The sequence below is a fragment of the Amblyomma mixtum genome, chromosome 6, assembly GCF_055824585.1.
Source record: "Amblyomma mixtum isolate Tamu chromosome 6, ASM5582458v1, whole genome shotgun sequence".
Classification (NCBI taxonomy): Eukaryota; Metazoa; Arthropoda; class Arachnida; order Ixodida; family Ixodidae; genus Amblyomma; species Amblyomma mixtum.
The window spans coordinates 128,281,792-128,306,056 of record NC_143017.1 but is presented as its reverse complement, the minus strand read 5'-3'; the positions used below and the strand labels follow the sequence as shown (position 1 = coordinate 128,306,056).

Below are 24,265 nucleotides of genomic sequence, written 5' to 3'. Positions count from 1 at the left end.
AAGATTCATTAATGGCACTGAAGACGGAATTCGGCTGGACATTGCAAGGTCCTATTCCTTTCAGTAGTTCCTCCGCTAGCTGTTCATCCGTGTCTGTGCTGCGGGCCAGCATGAGTGACGAGGCCCAGTGCCTTTCAGCTGACCTTAAGTCGTTTTGGGAGCTCGAGAGCATGGGCATAGTTGAGCCTGTTGCCCAGCAAAACGAAGACAACGACATCATCAAAGAATTTGCCTCATCTGTCAAGCTTGTTGACAGGCGCTACGAAGTCGCCTTACCGTGGAAGCAGGTTAAACTCAACCTAGGCGATAACAAGGCAGTTGCAGAGAAGCGTTTGTACAACCTGACCAAGAAGCTAAGGAGGGACGAGGAAATGATGCACGAATATGATGCTGCGATACGTCAGTACCTCCATCAAGGGTTTGCCGAACGACTCCCAGCAGAGGAAGGCAGCAGCTCAGAAAACAGAATTTATTACATGCCGCATCGGGCAGTTCTTAAGCCTGACAGCCTTTCCACCAAGCTCAGGGTTGTCTTTGACGCATCATCCAGCAAGCCAGGAGGTGTCTCTCTTAATCAGGTTCTGGAGGCTGGACCTAACTTGAACCCTGATCTGCTGAAAATCTTGTTAAATTTCAGAATTCATTGCATCGGCATTACTGCAGATATCGAAAAGGCTTTCCTGCAGATAGCAGTCCGTCGTGAGGACCGCGATGCGATGAGATTCTTATGGTATGAACAGATGCCGACCGAAGAAGACCCGAGGCCGCTCGTAGAAACCTGGAGAATGACAAGGGTGCCCTTTGGAGCGACGAGCAGTCCGTTTCTTCTAGCCGCTACCTTGCGTCACCACTTGGCGACAACAGGTGTTCATCCCAAGACAACGGCAATAATTGCAGAAAACCTCTACGTGGATGATCTAATCACTGGAGCAGACTCTGAACAAGAAGCAGAAGACCTTTACCACGAGGCATTGGAAATTATGAGTCTAGCGAGCATGACACTCCGCAAATGGAACTCGAATTCCAAGAAATTGCTCCAACTGTTTGACGACGACGGGATAGGAGGTGCCCTGGACCAGGTGGAATGTCCGACAGCAAGTGTGTCGAGAGTGTTAGGACTTGTCTGGAACAAGCACGATGACTGTTTGGGATTTTCGTTAGAGGCCGTATTGGACCTCCTGAACCAAAACAGCAACACAAAACGCTTTATTCTTCAGGCGTCGGCTCGAATATACGATCCTCTTGGGCTCATCTCCCCAGTCACTGTTACAGCCAAGTTGATGTTTCAAAAGCTCTGGGAGTTGGGAGTTGAGTGGGACGCACCCCTACCTGAAGAAGTACAGTCATCTTGGAAGGAGTGGCATTCACAGCTCCACCACTTGACTGAAGTAACCGTACCCAGAAGATATGACGGACTTCATAATGCCGGCAGGATTGATATTCACATTTTCGCCGATGCTAGCCCGAAGGCTTACGGGGCAGTTGCATACTTGCGTACCTCGGGAACCAAGGCCCCAGCCGTGACTCTGATCTTATCCAAGTCGCGGGTGGCACCGATTAAGAAGCTCACTCTTCCCAGGTTGGAATTGATGGGAATGCTGATAGGCGCAAGACTGAAGGAATACTTGATGCAATCACTGAAACTACCAGTTGCCAAATGGCATCTCTGGAGTGATTCTACAATTGCGCTTCATTGGGTTCGCGGGTCAGCGCAACAATGGAAGCCTTTTGTGGCCAATCGGGTGCTGGAAATTCAGCAGCGAACGGATCCAGAAACCTGGAATCACTGTCCCGGAGCAGACAACCCTGCCGACTTTCTGACGCGAGGAGTGAGTCCCCAAGCCCTCAAGACAAACACCGTTTGGTGGAATGGACCTACTTGGCTCAGAGAAACGCCCATCGCCTGGCCAAGGCACGAAAATGACGTTGATATGGCCGTGGCAGATGAGGAGAGAAGATCGGTGCAGGTACACAACGTAGCAACAGAGGAAACTGTCTTGCCGCTGGAACGGCACAGCTCCCTCTCTAAACTTGTTCGTGTTGTTGCATGGATGCAGCGATTCTTGCACAACTCAAGAAACCCTCACCAGAAACGTAGTGGATATCTGACTACGGAAGAAGTCGCCCAAGCACAGACTTGTCTCATAAGTCAGGTGCAGCGAGAGGCCTTCGGTGAAGGGCTGCAGTGCGTACGTCGCGCATCACGCTTGCCCTGCAGCTCTCCGTTGCGGGATCTGAAACCTTACTGCGATGAGGACGGAGTGCTAAGAGTTGGGGGACGTTTGAGTAATGCTGGCCTCTCCTACAACATTACGCATCCAATAATCCTGCCTACCGGTCATCATTTCACCGAACTTTTAATAATCGCCAACCATCGCCGCCTTCTACATGCAGGCGCACTTGAGACTCTCACAGAGCTGAGAGAGCAGTTTTGGATAGTTCGGGGAAGACAGATGGTGAAAAAGATCTTGAAGAAATGCTTGATTTGCAACCGATTCAACAGCCGCCCTGCCAAGGAGCCAGTTGCCCCTTTACCTCGTGACAGGGTAACCCAAGCTCCACCATTCGAGGTGACAGGCATTGATTTCGCCGGGCCGTTGAACACAAGGGATCAAGGCAACAAGAAATCATACATCGTCATCTTCACATGTGCAGTTACCCGCGCAGTGCACCTAGAACTCGTGACTGCCATGTCTACGCCCAATTTTCTGATGGCATTCAAGAGGTTCATTTCGAGAAGAGGAGTCTGTCGAGTAATATTTTCGGACAATGCTAAGACGTTTCAGCGCGCTTCGAGAGACCTGAAACGGCTGTGGACAACGCTGCGTGGCACCGAGATCCGAAGTTATTTCTTAGCCCACCAGATAAAATGGAAGTTTATCGTTGAGAGAGCCGCCTGGTGGGGCGGATTCTGGGAGCGAATGGTTCGTTCAGTGAAGACTTCTCTGAAGAAGGTTTTAGGTAACAGCTTCTGCACATTCGAGGAGCTCGCTACAGTCTTGACCGAAATCGAGGCCGTGATCAATTCAAGACCCCTCACCTACGTGTCCGCAGAAGCTCACGAGCCGGAGCCACTCACTCCATCCCATTTTCTCGTGGGAAAACGTTTAACGTCCTTGCCCCCGGGCTGTAGCACAGAGTCAACGACATCAACACCGGGTCAACTAACTCGTCGCTGGCGATATCATCAAAGTTTAGCTGATCACTTCTGGCGCAGGTGGCAGAAAGAGTACCTCACCGGTCTTCGCTCCGCTCATTTTGCTGTGCCAAGCTCATCTAGTGCCTTGAAGAAAGGAACTCTTGTGCTAGTTCACCAGCCTCATCTGCCAAGGCAGCTATGGAAAACCGGAAAAGTGGTTGATGTGCTCGTCGGACGGGATGGGTACACTAGAGCCTGCATGGTGCGCCTACCTGGTGGGACCATCCTAAGAAGACCGATCCAGTTGCTGTACCCCATGGAGACTACGCACGAATGATCTGAAGCTCATTCCGGGGGGAGTATAAAGAAACTGTTCATTCTAGCTTTTTCTGACTTGTAATCTGGCAACCTATGTAACCTATACTCGCTCGACAAGGAGCAGCCTTACGGCAATAAACACCAGTCGTTGCTTATAACTCGAAACAATGGTGTCGTCATTTGTGCGCGTCTCTAAGTTTACACAGTCCTCGACTCAGCGTGGCAGGCTCAGCGGAGACCAGCTACCAAGTGACAAGAGGTTTTTAGTCGTTTGGTGCCCAGCTTTCGCCGGTCGTAAGCCAGAGAAAGGGTCGGAGCCAAAGGTTCACAAACAAAAAAGTTTATACAGCAATGAGACGATGCAGAGGCTTTCACAATTACTAGGACATGCACATACAAAGTGATTAACAAAACAATGCAACTCGTGCAAAGTTACACTCGAGAGAGAATACAACACAAAGGAGATATTGCACCTAAAGTACACTAACACGAGAGAGAGGCAAACAAATAAAACACACTTTGTTCACCGGGCTCTGCGACAGACCGTCGACCAGAGGTCCACGACGATGCCGTCCCGCAGACTGGTGCGTGCTGCCTAGGCGCGCACATACACATAGTATCGGCCGCGCAGTCTCCTTTTCCTTCTTGCGCCGGCCGCGCATCCTCATTGGTCAAAAGCCGAGAGTCGCTTCGAGGAGCATCTCGAAATTTCTGGCGTGGCGCCGCCGCCGACGTGCGAGTGAAGAGGAGGAGGACATGTTTTAGCGCACGCAAGGCTACGCGCTCTCCGCCGGTTAGGAGTAGAAGCATCTCCGACATTCTAGAAAAAATCGACGTCATGGCTGACTCAATCGCTCCGGCGAGCGGTGTTGGAGGGGCAGCCACACACAGAAGGCTAGTAGCTCTCCGGGGTTTCCTTCTCCCCCGTTTTACGACCCGCGGCGGCGAGATGTGTCCGTGCGGCGTCGTTTTTTTTTTGTTTCAAAAATGCGCTGAATTTTGTGACAGCGGCCATAAACTAGACAAGGATAATCAGGGAATAAACACAAACGAATATACGTAAGCCGCAATGCAAGCAGCGACGAAATTTATTCACGTTTGCCACTTCATGAGAATTAAATATTCTGTGAATAATGCATGAACTTACCGTCCGTGACGAACGGACAAGCTCCGCGCACGTTTCTAGTAACTCGTATACCTCCAGACCTACGCACCCATCTCATCATCCATCCCATCCCCCATGGGATGGGATGGATGGGTCGGGCTCCCCCATGGTCCTCTCCGCGCTAACAATGAGACCCGATTATACGTGTCAGGCTCCATCACCACAGACTCATTAGAGATTGCAGAGGAAGCAGCCACTGCGCTCGCTCTCATCTCCACCTCTGCCACCAAAATTCTCTCTCACTCAAAATCCGCCTCATACAATTTAGCTAAAGGCCGGATATCCTGAACCGCGGCTCGGCTTCTCCGTTTCTGAAACCCCACCCGCCCCGTAACACTTATCTCAACTCCCGCACACACAGGCCTCCCGGGTAACGAGGAGGTCCACTCCCTCGCCCGAGGTCTCACTTTCCGGGCTGGAGTTGGACCCACTCCGCCATCCCAGGAGCGTCTGCTTACCTTCAGAGATATCCTTACACAGTCACCCCGTGAGGGTGTCCTCCTAATCATCGTAGTGCGGACTTCATTCGGTTAGGTATAGATGTTAGCTGCTGCACGAAGGGAGGTAAGGAAAGCGCACTGGCTTGTCGGCTGGCACCGAAATGGCCGCTACCAAAGCCCCGTGCGGAGGAGGGAGTCGAAAGGATCATGACGCGAGAGCAGAGAAATAGCTAAAATGGACGTGCGCCCCAGCCTTACGGGTCGAAGCGACGACGGTGGTTGCGACAAAAGGTAGATTCCCCTTGTCCTTAATTGAGAGTGGAGGAGGGCGAAAGTTGCGAACTGGCTCTCAAGAATCTACGGCATTGTCTTTGTGCCGATACGTTTTTAAGCGATTTACATACTAAAAGTAATAACATCAGGAAATGGCGCGACATTTATTTTTCTGAGCTCGAACTCGTTTTGCAGGTCACAAAGCCTGTTTTGTGCCTTAGCCAACAATGCACTGCAAACTTTGACACCTCGCAATTTCTACATGATTTAGTCTAACTGTGGGCTTATTGGTCTTGGTTTATAACCAACATATCTGAATAATAAACGCCCAAAACAAGCCCTAAACATTCTATCTTGGTTGGATAGTTTTGAATTACGCGCACGAAGGTTTTATGGTTTAATGAAAACATATGCATATTGGAGTAACGGCGAATTTGACAACATTGTTTGGTTTGTACGTAGCTTTAAATACTTTATGCTCCGGTCTACGCAAGCAATAATTTGAAACATTTTAGAGCCTGCAGACATTCTGGCTATACTGGTTCGTTGCTCTTAATGCAGAAATCGGTCTCTTTTTGCAGCAAAAGATGGACTATTGAAAAACTATAGAGGAAAGCCATATAAAGCCCCTAAGGTAAGCATGCGAGTCCCTGGTGTCAGTGTCAGAGAGGGAGAGAGCGCATATCGAACATGATCTAATGTGTTCAGAATATAGCCTTGAGCAAAGTTCGGTTTATTTCTTCTACAAATACTGCCAGCCTACGCAGAAAACATTAGGCAGGAGTGGATGTACACAGTAAAGAAAAGAAAGCAGAAATACGCGTTAAAAGAAAACGTGAACACGTGAGTGGTCCACCCACCAAGGCAGATAAAAATTTAAAAGAAAAGTGGTTTGCACAAGCGTACACTGCTGCATCAGCAGACAACATGCCAATTAAAACACAAAAAAGATTTATAACAAAGAAATAAAGAAGGCTTCTGAAACCTTACTGCGAGCAAAAACACTTTGGTTCAACTAATTAGGTGCTTCATTTTTGATGAGAAAAATTGGACAGTCAGGAATTCCACAGCGTCAGAAGGGTGAAGGTTCCACTGGCCGACAGTTCTTGAAAAAAAGGAATTTGTGAAGGCTTCTTTTCGGCACATGTATTCTTAAAAAAATTTTTTCAATGGTTTGCACGTCCCAGGTAGCACCGAACATTAGAATAGTGGTATAAAAATGTTATGTAAGTTGGAGTAATGTTACATGTTGCATAGTAACTTTACATTAACATCAGAAATTAACATATAACGTTGTAAGTTACATAGAAAACGTTACTTTCACATTCTAAACAAACGTTGTTTTAATATAATCTTCCAAATTTTATTATAATGTTAGAGTCGCAACTATAACACAACATTGCAAATATATTTCGAGCACGGACTTCCGCACATTTTCTCACTGTTCTTAGAGTAAAGATGTTTTTCAACTAACAGTACCTTGTAACCACATCTCTTAGATAGTACTTGCCATAGATTACATGACGAGCCCCATTATTTTGTCACAAAACTTTAGTTATTACCCATTCTCCACTGTCACTCATGGGACATCCCGCAGTAGCGAGTATATAAGCTCGGCGGCATGATATCAGTTTGGAGGTGAGTGAATACGAGTTGCTGTGCTGTAATGTAGTGGAGATGGTGTCGCTTTTGTTGTTGGTTCTTGCAAAGTGTTGTAAGTTGTGTGCCGTCACCACTGGCAGGCCTGCATGCTTGTGCGGGGCTGCTTCACCATTTACGAGAAAGTTCCATTTATGTTGTTTACGTGTTTCATGAATGTTTAGGGAAAGTTTTTCAAACACTTATATGTAACATTACAAAAACATTAGAAAAAAGGACATTAAGGACATTAAAATAACCTTTGAGCGTAACAAAAATGTAACATTATCGCAATGTTTCGGTGCTACCTGGGGTGTAGTTCGTCGTGTCACAGACTCGGCATAAATGTTCCTGTTTATACTGAGTTTGCTATTGTAGATTAAATCAATACATTTCACTCGCCCATAAGCCCATAATACGTCTAAATTGTGATAGTTCTAAATTAGCGTTTGCCACGACAGCACTTGCGGAGGTACACCAACTCTATGAACTATAAACGGATCAAGCTGCTGTTTTATTTTTCGAGTTTTATAGCATTAAGTTGAGTATGCGGATCGCACATGGCCGAAGCATGTTCAAGAAACGGTGTTATAAAGGTCCTCTAAGCTAAAGTTTTAGGATCTGAGTAGACTTCTGCAGGGTCTTTCTCATGTAACCTAATTATTGCATAGCCCTTTCCCAGTGTAAGAAACCCGATCATTCCGCCTGAAATCAGAAGTGAAGATTTAACCTCAGTACTAGTTACTTTTCACGGACGAAAGAAATGTGGCAAATACTGGCAAAGAAATACACGGGTGAATGCGTTTCATATGAACGCACAGCATGATGAAGGCTGAAATCCGAATGCATTTGGCCTCCAATCTTCAGAATTGAACTTGAGTGAGAAAACATGGATTATTATTAAAACAAAATTAAGCTGAAATCACATTAGCGAAGTCAACTTCTAAGGGCAAGTAACCACAAGCACCTCATTATAAATCATGTATAAACAACATAGCAATCATGCCATTAGACAACGCCACAGTCGTCCAGTCTCTTTCAGAAGATAGGAGGCTTTCGTAACGTCGCTGACTTTTCTAACCTTGTGTGTAAGTAGAATGCGTGCATCCTCAAACATATTTGCTTTACTATAGCGCTCGTGGTGACTCGTTGCTGATGAAGGAGGATTTTTCGAGGAAGAAATAAGAATTGAGTCTCTGTTGTTCAGTGGCCTTCGTGTTGCATGTTTGACCGCCAGTACGCACGGGCAAGTCGGCTCTAGCTTGTTTTGAGGTAGAGCTGCAAGTCCGCATTACCATCTGGTATCTATCCTCGTTGTTTAGAGCGAGCTCCAATAATGAATTGATCGTTCTGTGCTTTGTGCAAAGGGTGACGTTAATTTACGTGCATTATTAGAGGAGTTTTCTTTATTAGATTTTTCGGGTGCAGTTTCTACAATCATCCCAAGTCTAAAAATGCGAAAAGAGCCTGCGTAACACGCATAGCACGCATTTCTCTCTGACTACATTGACTGTCTGAAAAGCGGTGCTTGGTAGCGCGGGCCAGGTCTTCTTCTATCAACCTCAGCCTATAGTAAGTAAGCAAGATTGTCTTTCTGCGCACGTATTTTGCAAGTTACGAACGTGCACCCCAAAACATATTCGGATTAATGCGAGTTGTCTTTAGCGACGAGACAAGTGTCAAAACTTACTATGTTGTGGAGAAAATAATCCGGACATTGATACTAAGATCTTTGAAATCAAAACTGCAGATATGAGAATATGAACGAGGTTGTAAAGAGTGTTAAGAGTGTGGCTCATTTTGCCATTTGCCAAGAGTGTGGCTCATTTTGCGCGCGCTGCTCACGCTCTGTTCTCCCGCCATCTAGGTTCCTGCGTGTGCAGCGTAACTGCGTATGAGCGAGCTGTTTCTCGCGGTGTGTGGCGTGTAATCGCCCCAGCGATGAGACTTGATAAATGCGTCTAAGGCGGTGCATAGGGGGATTTCGGCCGGAGCGCTGCTGCTACACAGTGCCGCTATACGGAGGTAGCGCCAGCCTTCGCGATCTACTGCACGGACGATGTTAAGGCACTTGACAAGGTGGAAAACACAAGATGGAAGCGGTCTGGAATGGGTGTTTGGTGTGTGTGCATCCACGTGGTTAGCCATGTTTCATGTACCGTTTTGATCCGTTATTTGTGTCACATCGTCCCTACGCCACAACGGTGCGTTTTCATTTTGCCACTTTCGGACGCCCGCTTTGCTGTAACACGCCATCTAGACCCTGCAGACAACATGCTCTGCTCCGCCGCTATGCTTCATGTTGTGATCTCTGGAAGCTCTGGTTGATCCGGAATAAACCGGTTTCTTTAATACTGACTGTGGTTGTGCCACTCTTCGGGAGAAATCATGGCTGGCGGATCATGTAGGTGGTGTAGTCTTCAGCAGTGAGGAAGCGAAATTTGGTGAGCTGCGACAAAGGCCATCGGCGAAGATGCCAACTGTGTGAGCGCATGATCAGATGAACCGCGCATTTAGAAAAGGGGTGAAAAGCGCCGGTTCGCGCCTTGAGTCAACATAGCAGCTGAAATGCGCCGTCCACGAGCAGAAAAAGGAAATCGCTAGCAAAACGTGACGAAGACATCTTCTTCAACGAGCTTCCATCAAAATAAGAAAAGTTGTTGCATTTAATCTTTTAAACATTTATGAGCTTTAAGGGCGGCTTTCAACGCGAAATCTAAATGAGCCGTTGCTTAATAAAAATAGTTACATAGACTATAACTATGGCAGCAATTCTCTGTGCGATGCCTTCTCACTCAAGTCATGTCAGTTTGAAACAAAGCCGCAAAGAAGCCTTCTTACAAAATTCCTGGCTGTAATTTCTGGTATGGTGTCAAGAGTTCACGTTCTAATTTTCTCTTCAAAGAAAAGAACTTAAGGAAGCGCGATGGACTATCTGCGAACTTCTTAGTCTGCTCTATATCCACTAGCAATACGCGGAGCGCCTACAAATAAACACAACTCACTTTGTGGCTCTTATCTCGATATATAAAAAATTACTACTCTATGATAATAATGTGGCTGAAGTAAGCAGTGTATATATTTGTGTCTACTCGTTCTTGGTCCCTTGTCCTGTTAGCGCTATTGCTCCGAAGTATGAACCAACAAGCCCGAATTTCAACGTTGTTAAATATACGGGAAATGTGGGCGCTTTATATTGAATACTGGTTAAAGCTTATTCATTCGACCACAGAGAACACTTCGATACTTACGGATTTCATGCAGCTATCATACTTTCCCGATGTAACTCTAGAAAGTTGCCGTGCTTCGGCTTCCTGTCGGTGACACCAAGATTTCCCCTGGCGCCATCTGTCACCGATTTCATCAGTTATGCCGACATTACAAAGCGCGCGGCTTGAATTCTTCCTAACGCAGCCGTACTGCTATGTAGTCTCTGCCACGATAAATGCGTTTGTACTTAAAAAATAGCTGCAATGAAGCAATGCTAGCTCAGAAATGTTTACACACTTGTTCTTTCTAGGTCGATTTTTCTTCGGATTATAAAGATGGAATGGTTTAGATGGAACGAGATGAGAATGGTTAAAAAATTAAGTAGCTCAACCTGATTAAGGTTCCATGTTTTGCATACTTTGACCGAGAACGAGTGAAGTGGAAGGCAGGTCATGCTAAGCACAGTTTTATAAAGGGTTACTGTAAGTTGTAGGGAAAGTTTATCACAGCCAGTAAATTGACCCAAAATATAGCATGAAAAATTTTTCTGGTCTTACAACGTAACATTCTCCTAGGTTTTGTTTTTTTATTGATGCAATAATACATTTTTTGAAGGAAATGTCTCATCGGCGAACCGATACCCCTGTAAAGGCGCATTACCTAAAAACACATATACGCAGTGTTAATTTTTACGTGGCCAAAATAATTTGTGCCGCTGCGGGAATTAGCGATGTTAGATATCACAAGCCACTGTATTATAATCTAACAGCAGCGATGTTTTGAAAAGAAGATGAATCATTCGCAATGCATATTCACTCTTCCCGTTCTACTTGCACTACTCTAACGCGCCTTGCCTGCACCTGTTACCGTGACTCGACTGCGGAGACACCATGTGTTGAGCGCGTAGCGACAAGTTACGCTAGTGGGTGTTCGATAGCTGTGTCTTCGAACGGTGCGGAATGCAAAATGCTTGACGGGTCGCTCTCATTCAGCGTAGTGCCAGTTACCATTTGACAGTTAGCAAAATGAGTGGAAAGGTGTCGTTTGTCCTAGGGTTGCCCACAAACACTGGAGACCAATTCCTAGGAATGATTAGATCTAAAGTCATTTCCCTCTTCCCAAGTCCTGGTGATCTGGTGGCGCTCCCGCAACCGATAGTCTGTTAGCTGCTGCCCTCGACGGAACGTCAGATTCCTTCAATTATCCCTGAAGCACGTAGTGGGACATGTAACCCTGCTGAGGACAGTATAAGCAAAAACACTGAAACGTTCAATTTTACATCAGGCCTCTGTGCATGGCTTTCAAGAGTTGTTGATGCGGATGCTGCACTGATGGGGCGTTGCCAGTATGACCACAAATGCCCGAAGAACACAATAAATTGCCATAAATGTGGCACCACAAACAACTAAGTTGGCGGGGACGCTTACAGGGATCATGACACCATTTTTCAGACTCCAAGCTGTTTATTGCATGTTGTTCGTTGTACATTTCGGAATAAGTGGACAAAATACAAGCTCATTTGGTGAAGCCAATAATTTGTAATTGAATTTTTAAAAGTTGTCCTGAATCGTGGGGCCACCAAGCAACATTGGCGTGGTTGCGGTTCGTGACGACATAGACTGACAGTCACGTTCTTGCTCGCGTCTGAACAGCGCGTAGTGAGAGCATAGGGGTGTGAGCTGTTCGTTGTTCAGGCTAGGGTTGAGGTGGGAAGAGGGGATAAGTTGGAGGGAGATGCAGGCAACACAGGTCTGTCTCCTTCTCTGTTCTATCTAGCTTCTGGCCGGTCTCGGCGACTAGATCACAATGTGCCACGGCCGCGTTCTCCTCCGCACCGGTTGCGTGGGCGGCAGTTTTCCAGCAGACGACAACGGTGTCAGTTTATGACGTCACTCGGAATACTTCGGTACAGCCGTTGATGCCAGCGAGATGGGCTTAGAACCGATGACTTCAAATTACAGGTTCTAGCTCAAATGCGCGCGTAGATCCTTACTTCTTTTTTAAGTAGACATAATAACGTCGTGGAAGTAGCTGCAACGTAAAAGAACGAATTGTTGGTAGACCATGTGGTGACCCCTCTAGCCCCGATTTAAGGAAATGGAGCGATAGCGTAATGGGTTAATTTCCATATATGTAGAAGGTCATTTTCTACTTTGCATTCATAGATCCCTGTCAGTCCTCACACCTCTTCTGGCGCAGTGGTGCACCGTTTAAATCATGCCCCACTGCCCTGCGATAGCAGGTGCTCCCAGCGGTGGGCCTTGTGCGGCCCATGTTGCTTTTTCCGAGCGCCAATCAATAATCTCGCTGCCACCTGATCAGGGTGGGCAGTTTTTTCAATATCCGGTGGGCAGGTTGCGATGACGCCGCAAAGTCACGTGACTTAGTTGGACCACCGGCCTCCTGGGTTGCTCTCTGGGAGCCACCTGCCAGAACCGTGCTCATGATTTTTCGCTCACAGTGGCAACGCCGACATTGCCGACATCGGATTTTTCAGGACAACGGGGTTTTTATCCCTGTCGCGTTAAAACAAAGGGCTCTTCTTATTGATGCTTACTCTGGGAAAAGATTACATTTTTTATTTTGATTCGCTAAGCGATTTGCAAAGCGAACTCGCAAACAAAATTAAAGTGGCTTAATATTTCCCTGCAGAAATTTCACAGTGTCAGCGAGAGCTTTTCATTATCTGGGTCGGTTGCAACGGCCTTTCAAGCAGCCACAGAGTTTCCGCTTGCGCTTTCGGCACCACGTACATGACTTGTGTTCCGTGTGCACATCCTGAACTGAAGATAGCACTGGCGGTGTCACGACCTCGTTGTCACGCCGATGTCCACCCTAGCGGACTTTTCGCAATAATGCTGCCTAATGTTCGGGGCTTTCCGAGCCACTTCCAACGCCGCTTCCTTTTCCTGCGTAGGCGCAGGAAGTGATAAACGACGCTGTTCGCGGATGGCAGTCTTCTAAGTGTAGAGTTTGTCCGCTGACATTGTCGCTCAGCGTTTCGAAGCAAAGCTGCTGCAGCATACGCATCAACACGCGGCATCGTGCACGCTGCTAGAGCAAGGTGCGTATTTTTCTATTTTTCACCTCATGTAGATAGCTTCCAGAGCCGCTTTCTTGATATTTAAGAGCTCGTATACAACTGTGAAGTAGCCGCAGTCGACCATAAATGTTGGAGTTGAGCCCATGTGTGAGAGAACAAGAACGGTTAAGTATCAGAATTATCACACGGAAGATTCTTCTGGCACTGGCCGCCACTCGAAATGATAGCCGTGGTTTTTCGGCAGCCAGCCATGGTAATGAAAATCATGCTTACCCCATGCCAAATATCACCAAGAGCATGGTACTGAGTTTTCAGTTTAAGTAGCTGCTGTTATTCATTGAAGCCGCTGATTTTTTCACCAAACAATAATCGCCAAATACCATGTGTTTAAATAGAAGCCTGCTGTCACTATGTTTTAAATACAGGTTTTATGAGGTAAAAAGATTGTTGTTGTGGTATTGAAATATCAGCACTGGCCGACATTAGGAAACAGGTTACTGATGTTAACTAGCAAGCTGATTGATTATTTTCTTTTAGCTAACTGCATAACTGCTACTGTTAGGGGACTAGTCGCAATTACAAAATTTTAGGTTGCCGTAAATAACAGCCACTTCATTTTTTAGAATTGCGAAAACGCGGTTACTCGTGGCGCTGTGGGTTAACAAATTTTGGCGATATCACGCCAAAAGATGCGCGCTATCCAAAAATGGGGCCCTCGGGCGCACGCAAAGCAAGGGCCCTGACCCAGCCACGTCACCCCGTGGGCTGGGCCACGTGACAGGCCACGTGGCAGGTTCGCAATGGAGGAAGGGGTGCAAGTGGGAGATGAGTTCGGGTGCGCCAAAGACACGCGTTTTTCCATAGCGGGAATCTTTTGGTGCGACATCACTGAGATTTTAAAAAAAATTGTCGAGCCATAAGTCCCTAGGCAATCACGTTTTCGAAATTACACAAGCTGATATGGCTATTCATAACGACCGGCTACACGTATGCACAGATCTGCAGATGCTATGTTGCAACACAACCTTCAACAGGCGTTTAGTGGTTAGACAACTCACTCTTCAGTCTGCAGGGAAGCTCCGCCCACATTCAGCCTCCGCGCACAGAATTCGTCCACAACAAAAAAGTAGTCGGCTGCTTAATAAAGGCCTACTTGACCGAAAGTTTACTTCGGCTAATTTTGCGCTCGATATAGTGTGCATGTTATGAACAATATTTATATTTAATATTAGGGCTGTGAAGCGTCTAGAATTTTAGTTGGAAGCGTTCAAAAACCTCTGTAGCAGTGACTTTATCTGTAGCAGACGACGCAGTCCTCTAGCGGTGTGCTCGACAACTAACAAACCTGACCGGAAATGACGCCCATTTGAGACACCGGCATTGCCGGCTCGCCAGTTTCAGGCGTTCCGAAGTGAGTGCGCGCCCTTTGTAAGCTCTTCTTCTGGTGCGTTTCTGGCTGCTTTCACCGCGAAGCTCGATGGTCTCCGAGAAAAATAAACTGCTGGCATCATGTCGACGAAGTGCGTGGCCGTGGAAAGGAATACGAGGAATGCGGAAAACACCATGTATACCTCTCTGCCACTGCCCTTCACCCCCGATCTCGAAAGCTGGTGTCAGCTGTCTGGAGCTCATGTTTTAACGTGAATTCCCCTCTCTTCCTCAAGAAAGATAATGGGGGGTCAATGACGCTTCTGCCTCGCGGTAACCCCTTTTGTGGGTTGGGCTTTGTCAATAGACCTGTCCCGGCCTACATCATGCATCAGAGCACGTACGTGTTTCTGGCACGATCGGCAAAGCATGCCACGAACCGAGAGGGTTATAATTCGGAGAAGAAAGGCTTCGAGGCGTGTCTAATCGCGAGAATAAAGAGGACGGGGGACCGCTTGTCGCAAGCTAGATAGCCGGTTCAGAAGCTAAAGTTGACGGCTTTGCTCATCGAGCAAGGCCATTTTTACGGCACGTTGTTTACACCAGGCAGAAGTCTAAGGAGAGGTCTGCTTCGTCTGAAAAGGAATCAACATATGCACGCGTTTACTGCAGGTACAGCTCTGCCCAATGCGCAATAATGCCGTCGTGCGCCGAGTGTATCTGCTGCCTCGAAGATTTGCATGCCGGGCTGAGAATCCTGGAAGGCCACATGAGCGTTACTGGGAATTTTTTACTGCCTCACGCCGTTCATACTTGAGGTCTATTACAGGAAGCTTCAGCGTTACCATTCGAGGCGCGTCTCCAAGACCTCAGGGAACTTAACGCATGTCATTTGAATGATAATATTTTCAAAGGAAGACAGCACGTAATTTTGATGTTCTGCATTATTGCTCAGTCGATACAGACACACTGCCTACGGTAATTTTCGCGGTGGGCGTATACGGTCGACTGGGGTCCGGCAACCACGTCGTTCTAACCATGCATATTTTTTGCATACCAACTCGCCCAGATCTCAGCCTTACTAAAGTCGTTCTAACCAGCTGTGTGGTTTGAAAAGATTAGATGAAAATATTAGGAAAACTTTTCCGTCCCTGCAGTACACGGGCTTTCAATGGTTCTAGGTACAGTAATGAACGCAGCACATAAGTTTTCGTTCATTTGATTCGGCATGTATTTCGCAACGCGCAGTGGCTTGCCCGACCGAGGCGCGCAAAGATGAACCAGCCCACCATCGGCAACGCATTGATGCCACGGTCCTCGAAGAGAAAAATGTATTTTTATTTTGCAACACAAATTTTGCTTCTGGCATTTAACGCAGCGGTTGAATCTCTTGAGCTTCCTTTTTAGACATACAGCTGTTTTTATTGATTTACCTCGCGTTCACAGCACCTGTTCCAAATTTCTATGCACAGGAAGGAATACCTTTCGACGGGGGAGAAAAATGGGAAGGAAAAGGAGAGGGCAGGCCCTTTTTTTTTATCAAGACAACAACCATATTGCAGGCCCAGCAGAGCGCACATATATGCTGTTGGCACGCGCGTGTCCGCTCAAAAGAGCCGACTTGATAATACAAGCACTTCTACTTGGCTTCCATTTGAATATACTCCCTTCCTCCGCTATGTCCGAACTTTGCACAAGCTGTAATCGAATACTGCCAGGCAAACAACGCTCACTAGCATTCCGGCGCGATCATCTTCGCTGAGGTTGAGCCAGGCGTTTTCTAGTCCACTACAGCAAATAAAACACGTTTAAAACTTTTTCTAGGGCGTTTCATCCGTTTTAAAATGTGTGTTTGCACATATAACCAGTATTTCTCGCACAAAGTGCTGCATGCGCTACCGGTACCAGCGCTTTGTTCGAGCCGCAACGAGCAGACGCTCCGAACCTGTCCGGACTCGTCTCAAACATGCGTCACTTCCGGCGGGCGGCAATGGCGCCCGTTTTTCCAGTTTCCGTATTGAAAGCTTCGATTTTTGCGTGCCTTTGGCACCGTAACGGCTTGAAACTGGAGCGTAACGTTTTGTGGGTAGCATAATAGGGGGGTGTACTATGAAAAAAGAACCTTTCTACGGTTTGAAAAATTTCAGTCAAGTAGGCCTTTAAACATTCCTTGTTACGTAAACAAGAAGCTTATCACAAGAAAAAAATTATGAGCTCTAGAATTTTGATACGTCGATTGTATGATATAGTCAGACATTAAAAGGCTGATTTCGTTTACAGTTGCCATTGCCCGGCAGAGTAGTACAGGACGCCGTGGACCGCGGCCCAGTGTTAGCAACTGCTGTTTTTTTTATGTTGTATACTACCATAGTGGCTGTAAACTTGACCACCCGATCAATCGAAAATTATTCCGTCTCAGTGGAAAAGGGCCGCTCCTGTCACCATATAGCGTATTTTTCCTGCGGCACTAAAATGCCTAAAACAGATCTCCATATTAAAAATCTGTCTCTGTTAAGAATTTTTCACGTGGCAGGTATGAAAGCGCTCTTGGTTATCTTGACCTATGCCTGAGAGATTTTCAAAAAAATGAGGTGTCTACTATGGCACACATTTAAAAGGAATCAATACCAACTGCGTAGAAAATTCGATCCCGAAAAAAGTAAAGAAAATTCGCAAAATAAGTCCCTGGATTGCGCGTGAAATCTTGCACTCAAAACCGAACCAAAAAGATTGAAACGAACACGCGTCTGCCGATACGCAATGCACGCTGCCTTGCGTCAGGCTGTTGGCCTTTCAAAGCGTCACTATACTTCGAGCACACACTGCTGAGCTTCATTGGGAGTGCTCCGCAGATGTTTTGAAAACACTTCCCTCAACTGTTTGGACGCTTTTCAGGACCGACAGTGTAATATAAATAATTGAAAGGAGGCGCCCAATGTTTATATACAGTGAGAAAGTTAGCTGTCAAAAACATGTTAACCACCCTACCAGTTAACCTGACTCACCTGCTCTCTGCTCTCCGCCAAGATTGGTATTACTATGCCGCAGAAGTCATCTTTATACTTCTAAAAGCCTGTTTTTAAAATTCAGTGGTGGGTTTACCTGAAGCACCAGTGGTAATGCCTATGTCTAATGCTGTGCTTGAACGCAAGATTTGCCATTGCGAGCTATAATCGGCAAAAGAGATAGTAATGCAGAAAGCATTCCGCGAGAGGTCATTGTATTAGCAGTTACAGGGAACCTCAGGGGAAAATCAGCTCAGGTAGTGGTTTGCTCAATGCCCACATTCTTTTCTTTCAGATGGAGATGTGCATGAAAAGTGGCGCTTTACTTTTGTGGGCTGTGACAACAGCCTGTGGCCTCAGCACGTCAATGAACTGCACCCACATCGCTCCGTACGCACCTCTGCTGCAGCCCTTAAGGCGCTGCAACGTGACCGTTGAAAACGGATACGTCCACGCCTATTGTACCATTCTTGTTAGGCTGCAATTTCCGCAAGATACCATTTATGGCGAACCGGAGACGCTGACGATGGAACAGCTGCTCGTGTCCGACGAACCAATGGACAACGAAACTAGTCAAGATAGTATCTTCTGCATGTCGCTCCGATCCGTTAAGATTCGAAAATGGGATAACTTTCCGCTAGGAATGGATCGTCAGTACGACCGATTCCTTATTTCGGATGACAGATATTTTGGCCCCATCAGCATTTACTCCATCCTTCTAATCATTCGCCAGATGACACTTAAAAGCACGTTCGGCAAGCCTCCTCAAGCTGCGGTCGCCGTCTGCAACGGGGCTCTAGCCGACGGGAGCTGTAACTATGACGTCTACGGCTTCGACAATCGTTCTAGGTACAACTTTACCTCTGAAGACAAGATTGTAGATTCATTCATTGAGTTTTGGAACATAACCTCCGTCACGATCGAGGCTGTGAACGTGACGTTCACAGTCAAGGAATTCCCTGGACATCTTCTTGGTTTCCTCTCTACCCCTCCTATAAAGAGTTTTTTATTCTATAAATGCAACTTTGGTAGAATCGGATATTCGGATATACCACCAGTCTTGTCGCAAATTGAGCGCCTCGAGTTCTTCCACACGCCCATTCAGAAGATCCATCCACGTGCGTTCGTCCGTGTGATCCCAGGTTTAAGGTATGCCTCGCTTATCGGCACAAGATTACCCGAAATTCCAGAGGCAATCTTTTACTTAAAGCAGCTAGATACGCTCGACATGTCCGATACCATTGTGCCACGCAGCATCGAGTTCCAGTACTGTCCCGCGAATTGTCAACGGAACAGCAGCGTTCAGCGGCTAATTTTGAGTGGAACCAACCTCAGCTCGTTACCCAATCGCGCCTTCTGCGGATTTCCGCTGCTCAAGAGACTGGCGTTAGACAATTGTCATATAACTAACATATCGGGGTCTCCATTTGAATGCCTGGAAAACCTCAAGAACCTATCAATGGCTGGCAACAAGATTACGCATTTGAACGGCGAAAACGTGAAGGGACTTAGAAAACTTACTTTTTTGAACCTCAATGAAAACCAGATCGTGCATTTCGAACGCCCGCAAGTATTCTCCTCCTTGAACTCCTTGACTCGACTCATACTGTCTCAGAACGGGATTAAAGAACTACGGCTTGGTGCAATAGAGTACGCGCCTATCGAAGAGCTAAATCTTGCGGATAATAGAATATCAGAGTGGAAGGGACCTTTATTTGCTCGCATGGCTAAACTGAAAACCCTCCTCTTAGACCACAACGTGCTGTCCACAATAAGCGAAGACATGATGTGTGACATCGAAAACATCAGCTACGTGAACCTCAGCTGCAATCCCTGGGACTGCTCAAGCTGCCAGCTGAAGAACCTTCTTTCCGTGCTGGAGAAGCACCCTGCTCAGTGCACCGACTGCTTTGTCTGCAAACAACCTGAGCAGCACGAGGGAAGGCTCGTTCGCGAGGTTACCTGGAATGAGGACGACTGCGTCCCGCCCGATTACTACAGAATTTACTCTGTTCCTGCGCTCCTCTCTATCATGGTCGCCTCCTTGGTTGGCTACGCCGTTTACAGGAACCGCTGGTACTGCGTGTACAGCCTTCTGTACCTCAAAGTATCTATTAAAGCATATCGAAGACAGACGCACACAGGAAGCTTTCTGTGGGACGGCTTCCTCTCGTACCACGCCTCGGACGCCGGGTGGGTGCGAGACGTGCTCCTTCCAAAGCTCGAAGGTTCCATGAAGTTTCGGCTCTGCGTGGCCGACAGGGACTTCATCCCGGGCGTCCTGATCACCGAGAACATCTGCCGGGCCGTAGCGCATAGCCGCATGTCGCTGTTCTTGCTGAGCCGGGAGTTCTGCCGCAGTCGCTGGTGCATGTTCGAGCTGAACCTGGCGCGGCATCGGCTGTTTGCGAACGACCGCAACGATGGCATGGTGTTCATAAGGAAAAACGACTTGCAGGAGTCTGAGATGAGCTCCATGCTGGCGGACCTCATTAATTCCCACACCTGCGTTCAGCTACCGCCCGACAGTTCGAGCGAGGCCCTGAACAACCTCTTCTGGCTCCAGGTCCAGGCTGCTCTGCAACAGTAGCCATGCGGCTCTAAATTTTCCTGCTTCCAAGTATTGTGGTCTCATGAGGTTTAGGCCGTCGCTGGTGGTAACAGTCTTTTATTACACTATCGTTGCTGCCGTAGCGACATTCTCGATAAATGTGAGAAACTGTCACCATTCGTCTCAGAGTCTACACACCGCTGACCCTAGATCGCTTCGTAGACGTCTTAGCCACAGCCCAATCCTTGTACCCCTTAATAAGGGCTTAATAAAGTTATAGCAATACGTTAGCGTATACTCTTTGCGGGTAACGCTGTGCCTTTTAATTTATCGCCGGCTATGAACTATTTGCAAGTTACGCTCCACCTCTGCAGCATGTCACGAGTAATTTACAGGTTAAGCCGTAACCTTCATTCTGCCTTCTGAGTGCGCACGAGAGTTCAGAAAAACACTATATGCATACTGCGATTCAGAAGCGCAAGAAAGTAAAGGGCACGCCAACGCAGGGCTTCAGGAAAGGCAGCACAAAGAAGTGAATGCTGTGAAATCACTAAATTAAACGAGACTTTTTTTTATCTTGCTCCATGCAGGGCAGTAAACACCTTTCTCGGATTTCGAAAACCGCTGCGTGTATTGATCTGATTGCCAACTTAAGCTCCTTTCAACTGCACTCGCGTAGAAAACGCATTTACACGTTGGAAACACTTTGCTAGTTGTTACTAGCTGCCGGCCAGTTTGTATATTGCTCCATGTTCGGCCGCCTGATCCTCCGGTTCTGTAAGGACAGACGAAGCTTCGTGCCGCTCAAAAAGTTTCAATAGCCGCTGCAGGATACAGGATACAGTTATTCATATATAACGAGCAAAATCAATGTTGACATCAGTTACAATGCAAGCCTGAGATTTAGAAAGTAAGATAGGTTTAACTGATGATTCAACCAGACAAGCAATATGCACATATGATGCGTTAGCATAGAGCTCAAGCAGCAAAGATTACTGCGCAGTGGAATAAATTCCTTAGGTACACACCGAAACGCGCATTCATTTAGGCACCTTCAGTGTACAGTCGTGCTAATAGCACTAAGAGAATTTTTGTAGCAGGCAGTTTTGCTTTCATTGTTCGCGTCAAGCGCAACATTTCGCTCTAGAGAACCGCGGACTGCATTTTCAAGGAGTCAGTTATCAGTAACGGCAGGAAGAACTGCTCTAATAAGTGAGATTTTTTGAGAAATTCAAGGGTTAGCATGCCTTAAAACTCTACGCAGCAGTCCAAACTTATCATAAATGCCTTAGAAAGCAATGGGAAACCGAATTAATCCTTATGGCTACTCGGGGGCGTTGCCTTTCACTTTTGGCAGCGGCAAGTCAGGATATCTCGATGCACGCCGCCTACAGCAGTGTAAGGCAAGGGAGCGTGTTACGCTGACTCTGGAGTCAGAGCAACCAAGGTATCTAAAAGTTTTGTTTCCGACGATGGAGGGTGGTACCAGGGTAATAAGAAGGTAACAATTTATGCTCTTTTGAGCTGTTTCGCGGTGGTTCACTATTTGAGCATCAGCCCCTTCCCCCACCCCCTCCCTGAAAAAAACAAACACTTAAGTTCCGAAAAACAGAGATGCTGAGATTTCCGGCGCTCAACCAAACCAGAAAGGAGTTGGGCATTGAAGTTCAGTTCATTTGCTCGTGCCTTTCCTCGAAGTGTACTCTTTGTGTCAGGAATACGCCTCTTGTGAATGCTTTTTGAAACGTCAGGGGTCTTACCAAGGGCGTGAGATGCGGCGCTTGTGAAAGCTCATGCTTCGCTCGATTCAGTTGATTCATATGAATTGACTTTACATGCAAACGCACTCTTGTTAAAGATGGGTGCATCGGCCTATGCTTAGTTTGTCGCGCGTCCTGCCCCAAGCCTCGAAGCATTTCTAGGAGGCTGTCAGTGCTTGCTGGTCGTTTTTTGTTGAATGGAAACCGAATTTTCGGGCCACGGCCCTCGAGTTGGATGGAGGCTTAGGACTGGTGCCATGGCAAGTTACAGAAAAGGTTTTCCGAATCAAAAAAGCCCTCAAAATTTTAGCGAATGAGGTCTACCAGGGACGGAACTGAGTGCGAGTGTTTTGTTCCTACCGCATCGTTGTACGGAGACACGTCGAGCGGCCGCAGAAGGTCGTTCCAGATTTTGTCATGTTCCGGCAGGGCCAGTTCTCGGATGAGGGAATGGAGTGGCAGTGCTGTAGCTAGACCAAAACCAGCATAGGAAGTCATCATTAAGATGGTGGATACGCTTAGCCGCTGCCGTCATACCTTCTTAGTTTAGGCACTTTGAATGGCGAGGAATGTGGAACAGGGGAGAGCCTTGCGAGAGTTATGCGAACGTCGTGGAGTCCGAATTGTGATGCTATCGAGACTAAGCACCATGCCTTATCTGAGGGTGTTACTGCGCGTGCTATGCGGCAGTTTTAATGGCGGATGTTTGCTGTTCAGGTGTACAGCCACGGATCTTGGAGGCGGTCGCTCTTTGGGCGCCTCATTATTGCCACAAGCATGCACTTACTGTGTAGCAGGCGTTGCTTGGCCGAGTGGCACGGCCAGAGGCTCCGCCATGGTGGCCGGTAATGAGGGACTTGCAAGTAACTGGTTTGGTTTATGGGGTTTAACTTCCCAAAACGACTCAGGATATGAGGGACGCCGTAGTGCAGGACAAGGCTCGTCATAATGAACTGAGGGAAGGGCGGTTCTCCCACTTCTCCCTTACTAGTTATGGACTTTTTCCCTTCAGCACATGTGCGGATTCTGGAAGTGTACGTTGTGTTCAGATGTATCTTTCCGTCTGTTCTGCGCGCTTTCCTGTGTTCATTGTTGTCATTTTCTCACCAATCACTGCGTGTATATTTTGCACATGGTATGCGATCTATTGAAACTGTGTTTGAGGTCTGTGCTGCAGCATTAGCCTGTCATCATATTCATAACGTGCTCTTTTGGTTCACCGTCTTTGATAGTTTGTCTTTACTCCAAACACATTTTTAGATATTTATTCGTACTTTTTTTGACCTGAACTTACATGTTTCATGCGCACTGTGTTCATTGACATCAGTTCTTGTCCTCGCATAAGTTTGCAATCATTGACCTTCTTCTTTGTATGTGTGTAAGAGAAAGGGTGAGGGTCCTGCTTTCAAATGGGCTCCATGTTACTTTTATAAAGCTGTTCTAAAGCCAGACAGTTGAAAATTTCGTGTTAAAATCTGTTGTATACCCCATAGAGTTGTGCTGGAGATACCAATATGTGTTGTTCGCCTCTGTAATAAAAAAGTTCCTGGACTGTGGCATTCACGGTGGCTTTTTCTTGATTAATATTTTTTTATCTGCTTTCGTATTTTAAGCTGTAATGGCGTAACTGCGAAAAATGGCAACAGATAACTTGGACACGCGGATTTCACACCAGTCCTATGACCACAACACCCCTTGAGGCCACGGCGGCGTCTTACTCAATCCTTACATCTAGTCGGTACACGTTTCTTTTTTCTGACAGTGGCTTGCAGTGCTTGAAAAGTTTGCACTGGTTTGTAGGCTTCCATGGCGCGTTGTTCTCTTGCGAAGTTCTCGAGTGCTCCTATAATCTGACAATGAGGAATTTGAGGCTTAAACCATTCTTTCTCGGCAAGTCAGAAAAGAGTACTTGTTCTGTACCCTGCAAAAACAGCCACCCTTCTCGTTAGTAATGCGGTTAACCCACCGACAGATTGACTTTGCTTTCTTTGTAAAGTGGACAAACGTGTAGATGCTTCCACGAACGCGCGGTTGAGTTCGCAAGATTAGATAACAACGCCTCGGAGGACATTTGGCCCACCACTGCAAGCATTGCGAGCCCACCGGATGCGTCCCACTGCTGCGCGAGTCAACTTTCTTGGCCAGAAAAAGCGAGCAGTTAATAAGTGATGTACTGGAAGCTATTTCGATCGACGACAACAGGGAATCCTTCGTAAGTACCATATCCGTAGCCTTCACCGAAAAGAAAAAAAAAGATACTTTGGACAGTTTTATAACTTTTCACGGTCCACTTTATGACAGAGGGTTCTTGTTGCGCCTCACTTTATAACTGCTTTTATTTTGTTATTATTTCTT

The 24,265-nt window shown here is 46.9% G+C and overlaps 2 protein-coding genes across 2 annotated transcripts; both read left to right on the top strand.

Moving 5' to 3' along the window:
- Positions 1-110: 110 nt before the first annotated feature.
- Positions 111-3,202, top strand: LOC149340355 (uncharacterized). The gene is made up of 2 exons (XM_089551104.1): positions 111-578; positions 3,134-3,202. The coding sequence occupies exons 1-2, from the start codon at positions 111-113 to the stop codon at positions 3,200-3,202; spliced, it is 537 nt and encodes a 178-aa protein (XP_089407230.1).
- Positions 3,203-17,388: 14,186 nt separating this feature from the next.
- Positions 17,389-23,461, top strand: LOC149340354 (uncharacterized). Its single transcript, XM_089551226.1, has one exon. The coding sequence runs from the start codon at positions 17,895-17,897 to the stop codon at positions 20,187-20,189; it is 2,295 nt and encodes a 764-aa protein (XP_089407352.1). The 5' UTR covers positions 17,389-17,894; the 3' UTR covers positions 20,190-23,461.
- Positions 23,462-24,265: the final 804 nt, after the last annotated feature.

Coding starts and splice junctions, on each gene's coding strand:
- LOC149340355 (XM_089551104.1), top strand. CDS start 111: ATGAGTGACGAGGCCCAGTGCCTTTCAGCTGACCTTAAGTCGTTTTGG. Junction 579..3,133: donor GAGGTGTCTCTCTTAATCAG/GTTCTGGAGGCT, acceptor CCCGGGCTGTAG/CACAGAGTCAACGACATCAA.
- LOC149340354 (XM_089551226.1), top strand. CDS start 17,895: ATGGAGATGTGCATGAAAAGTGGCGCTTTACTTTTGTGGGCTGTGACA.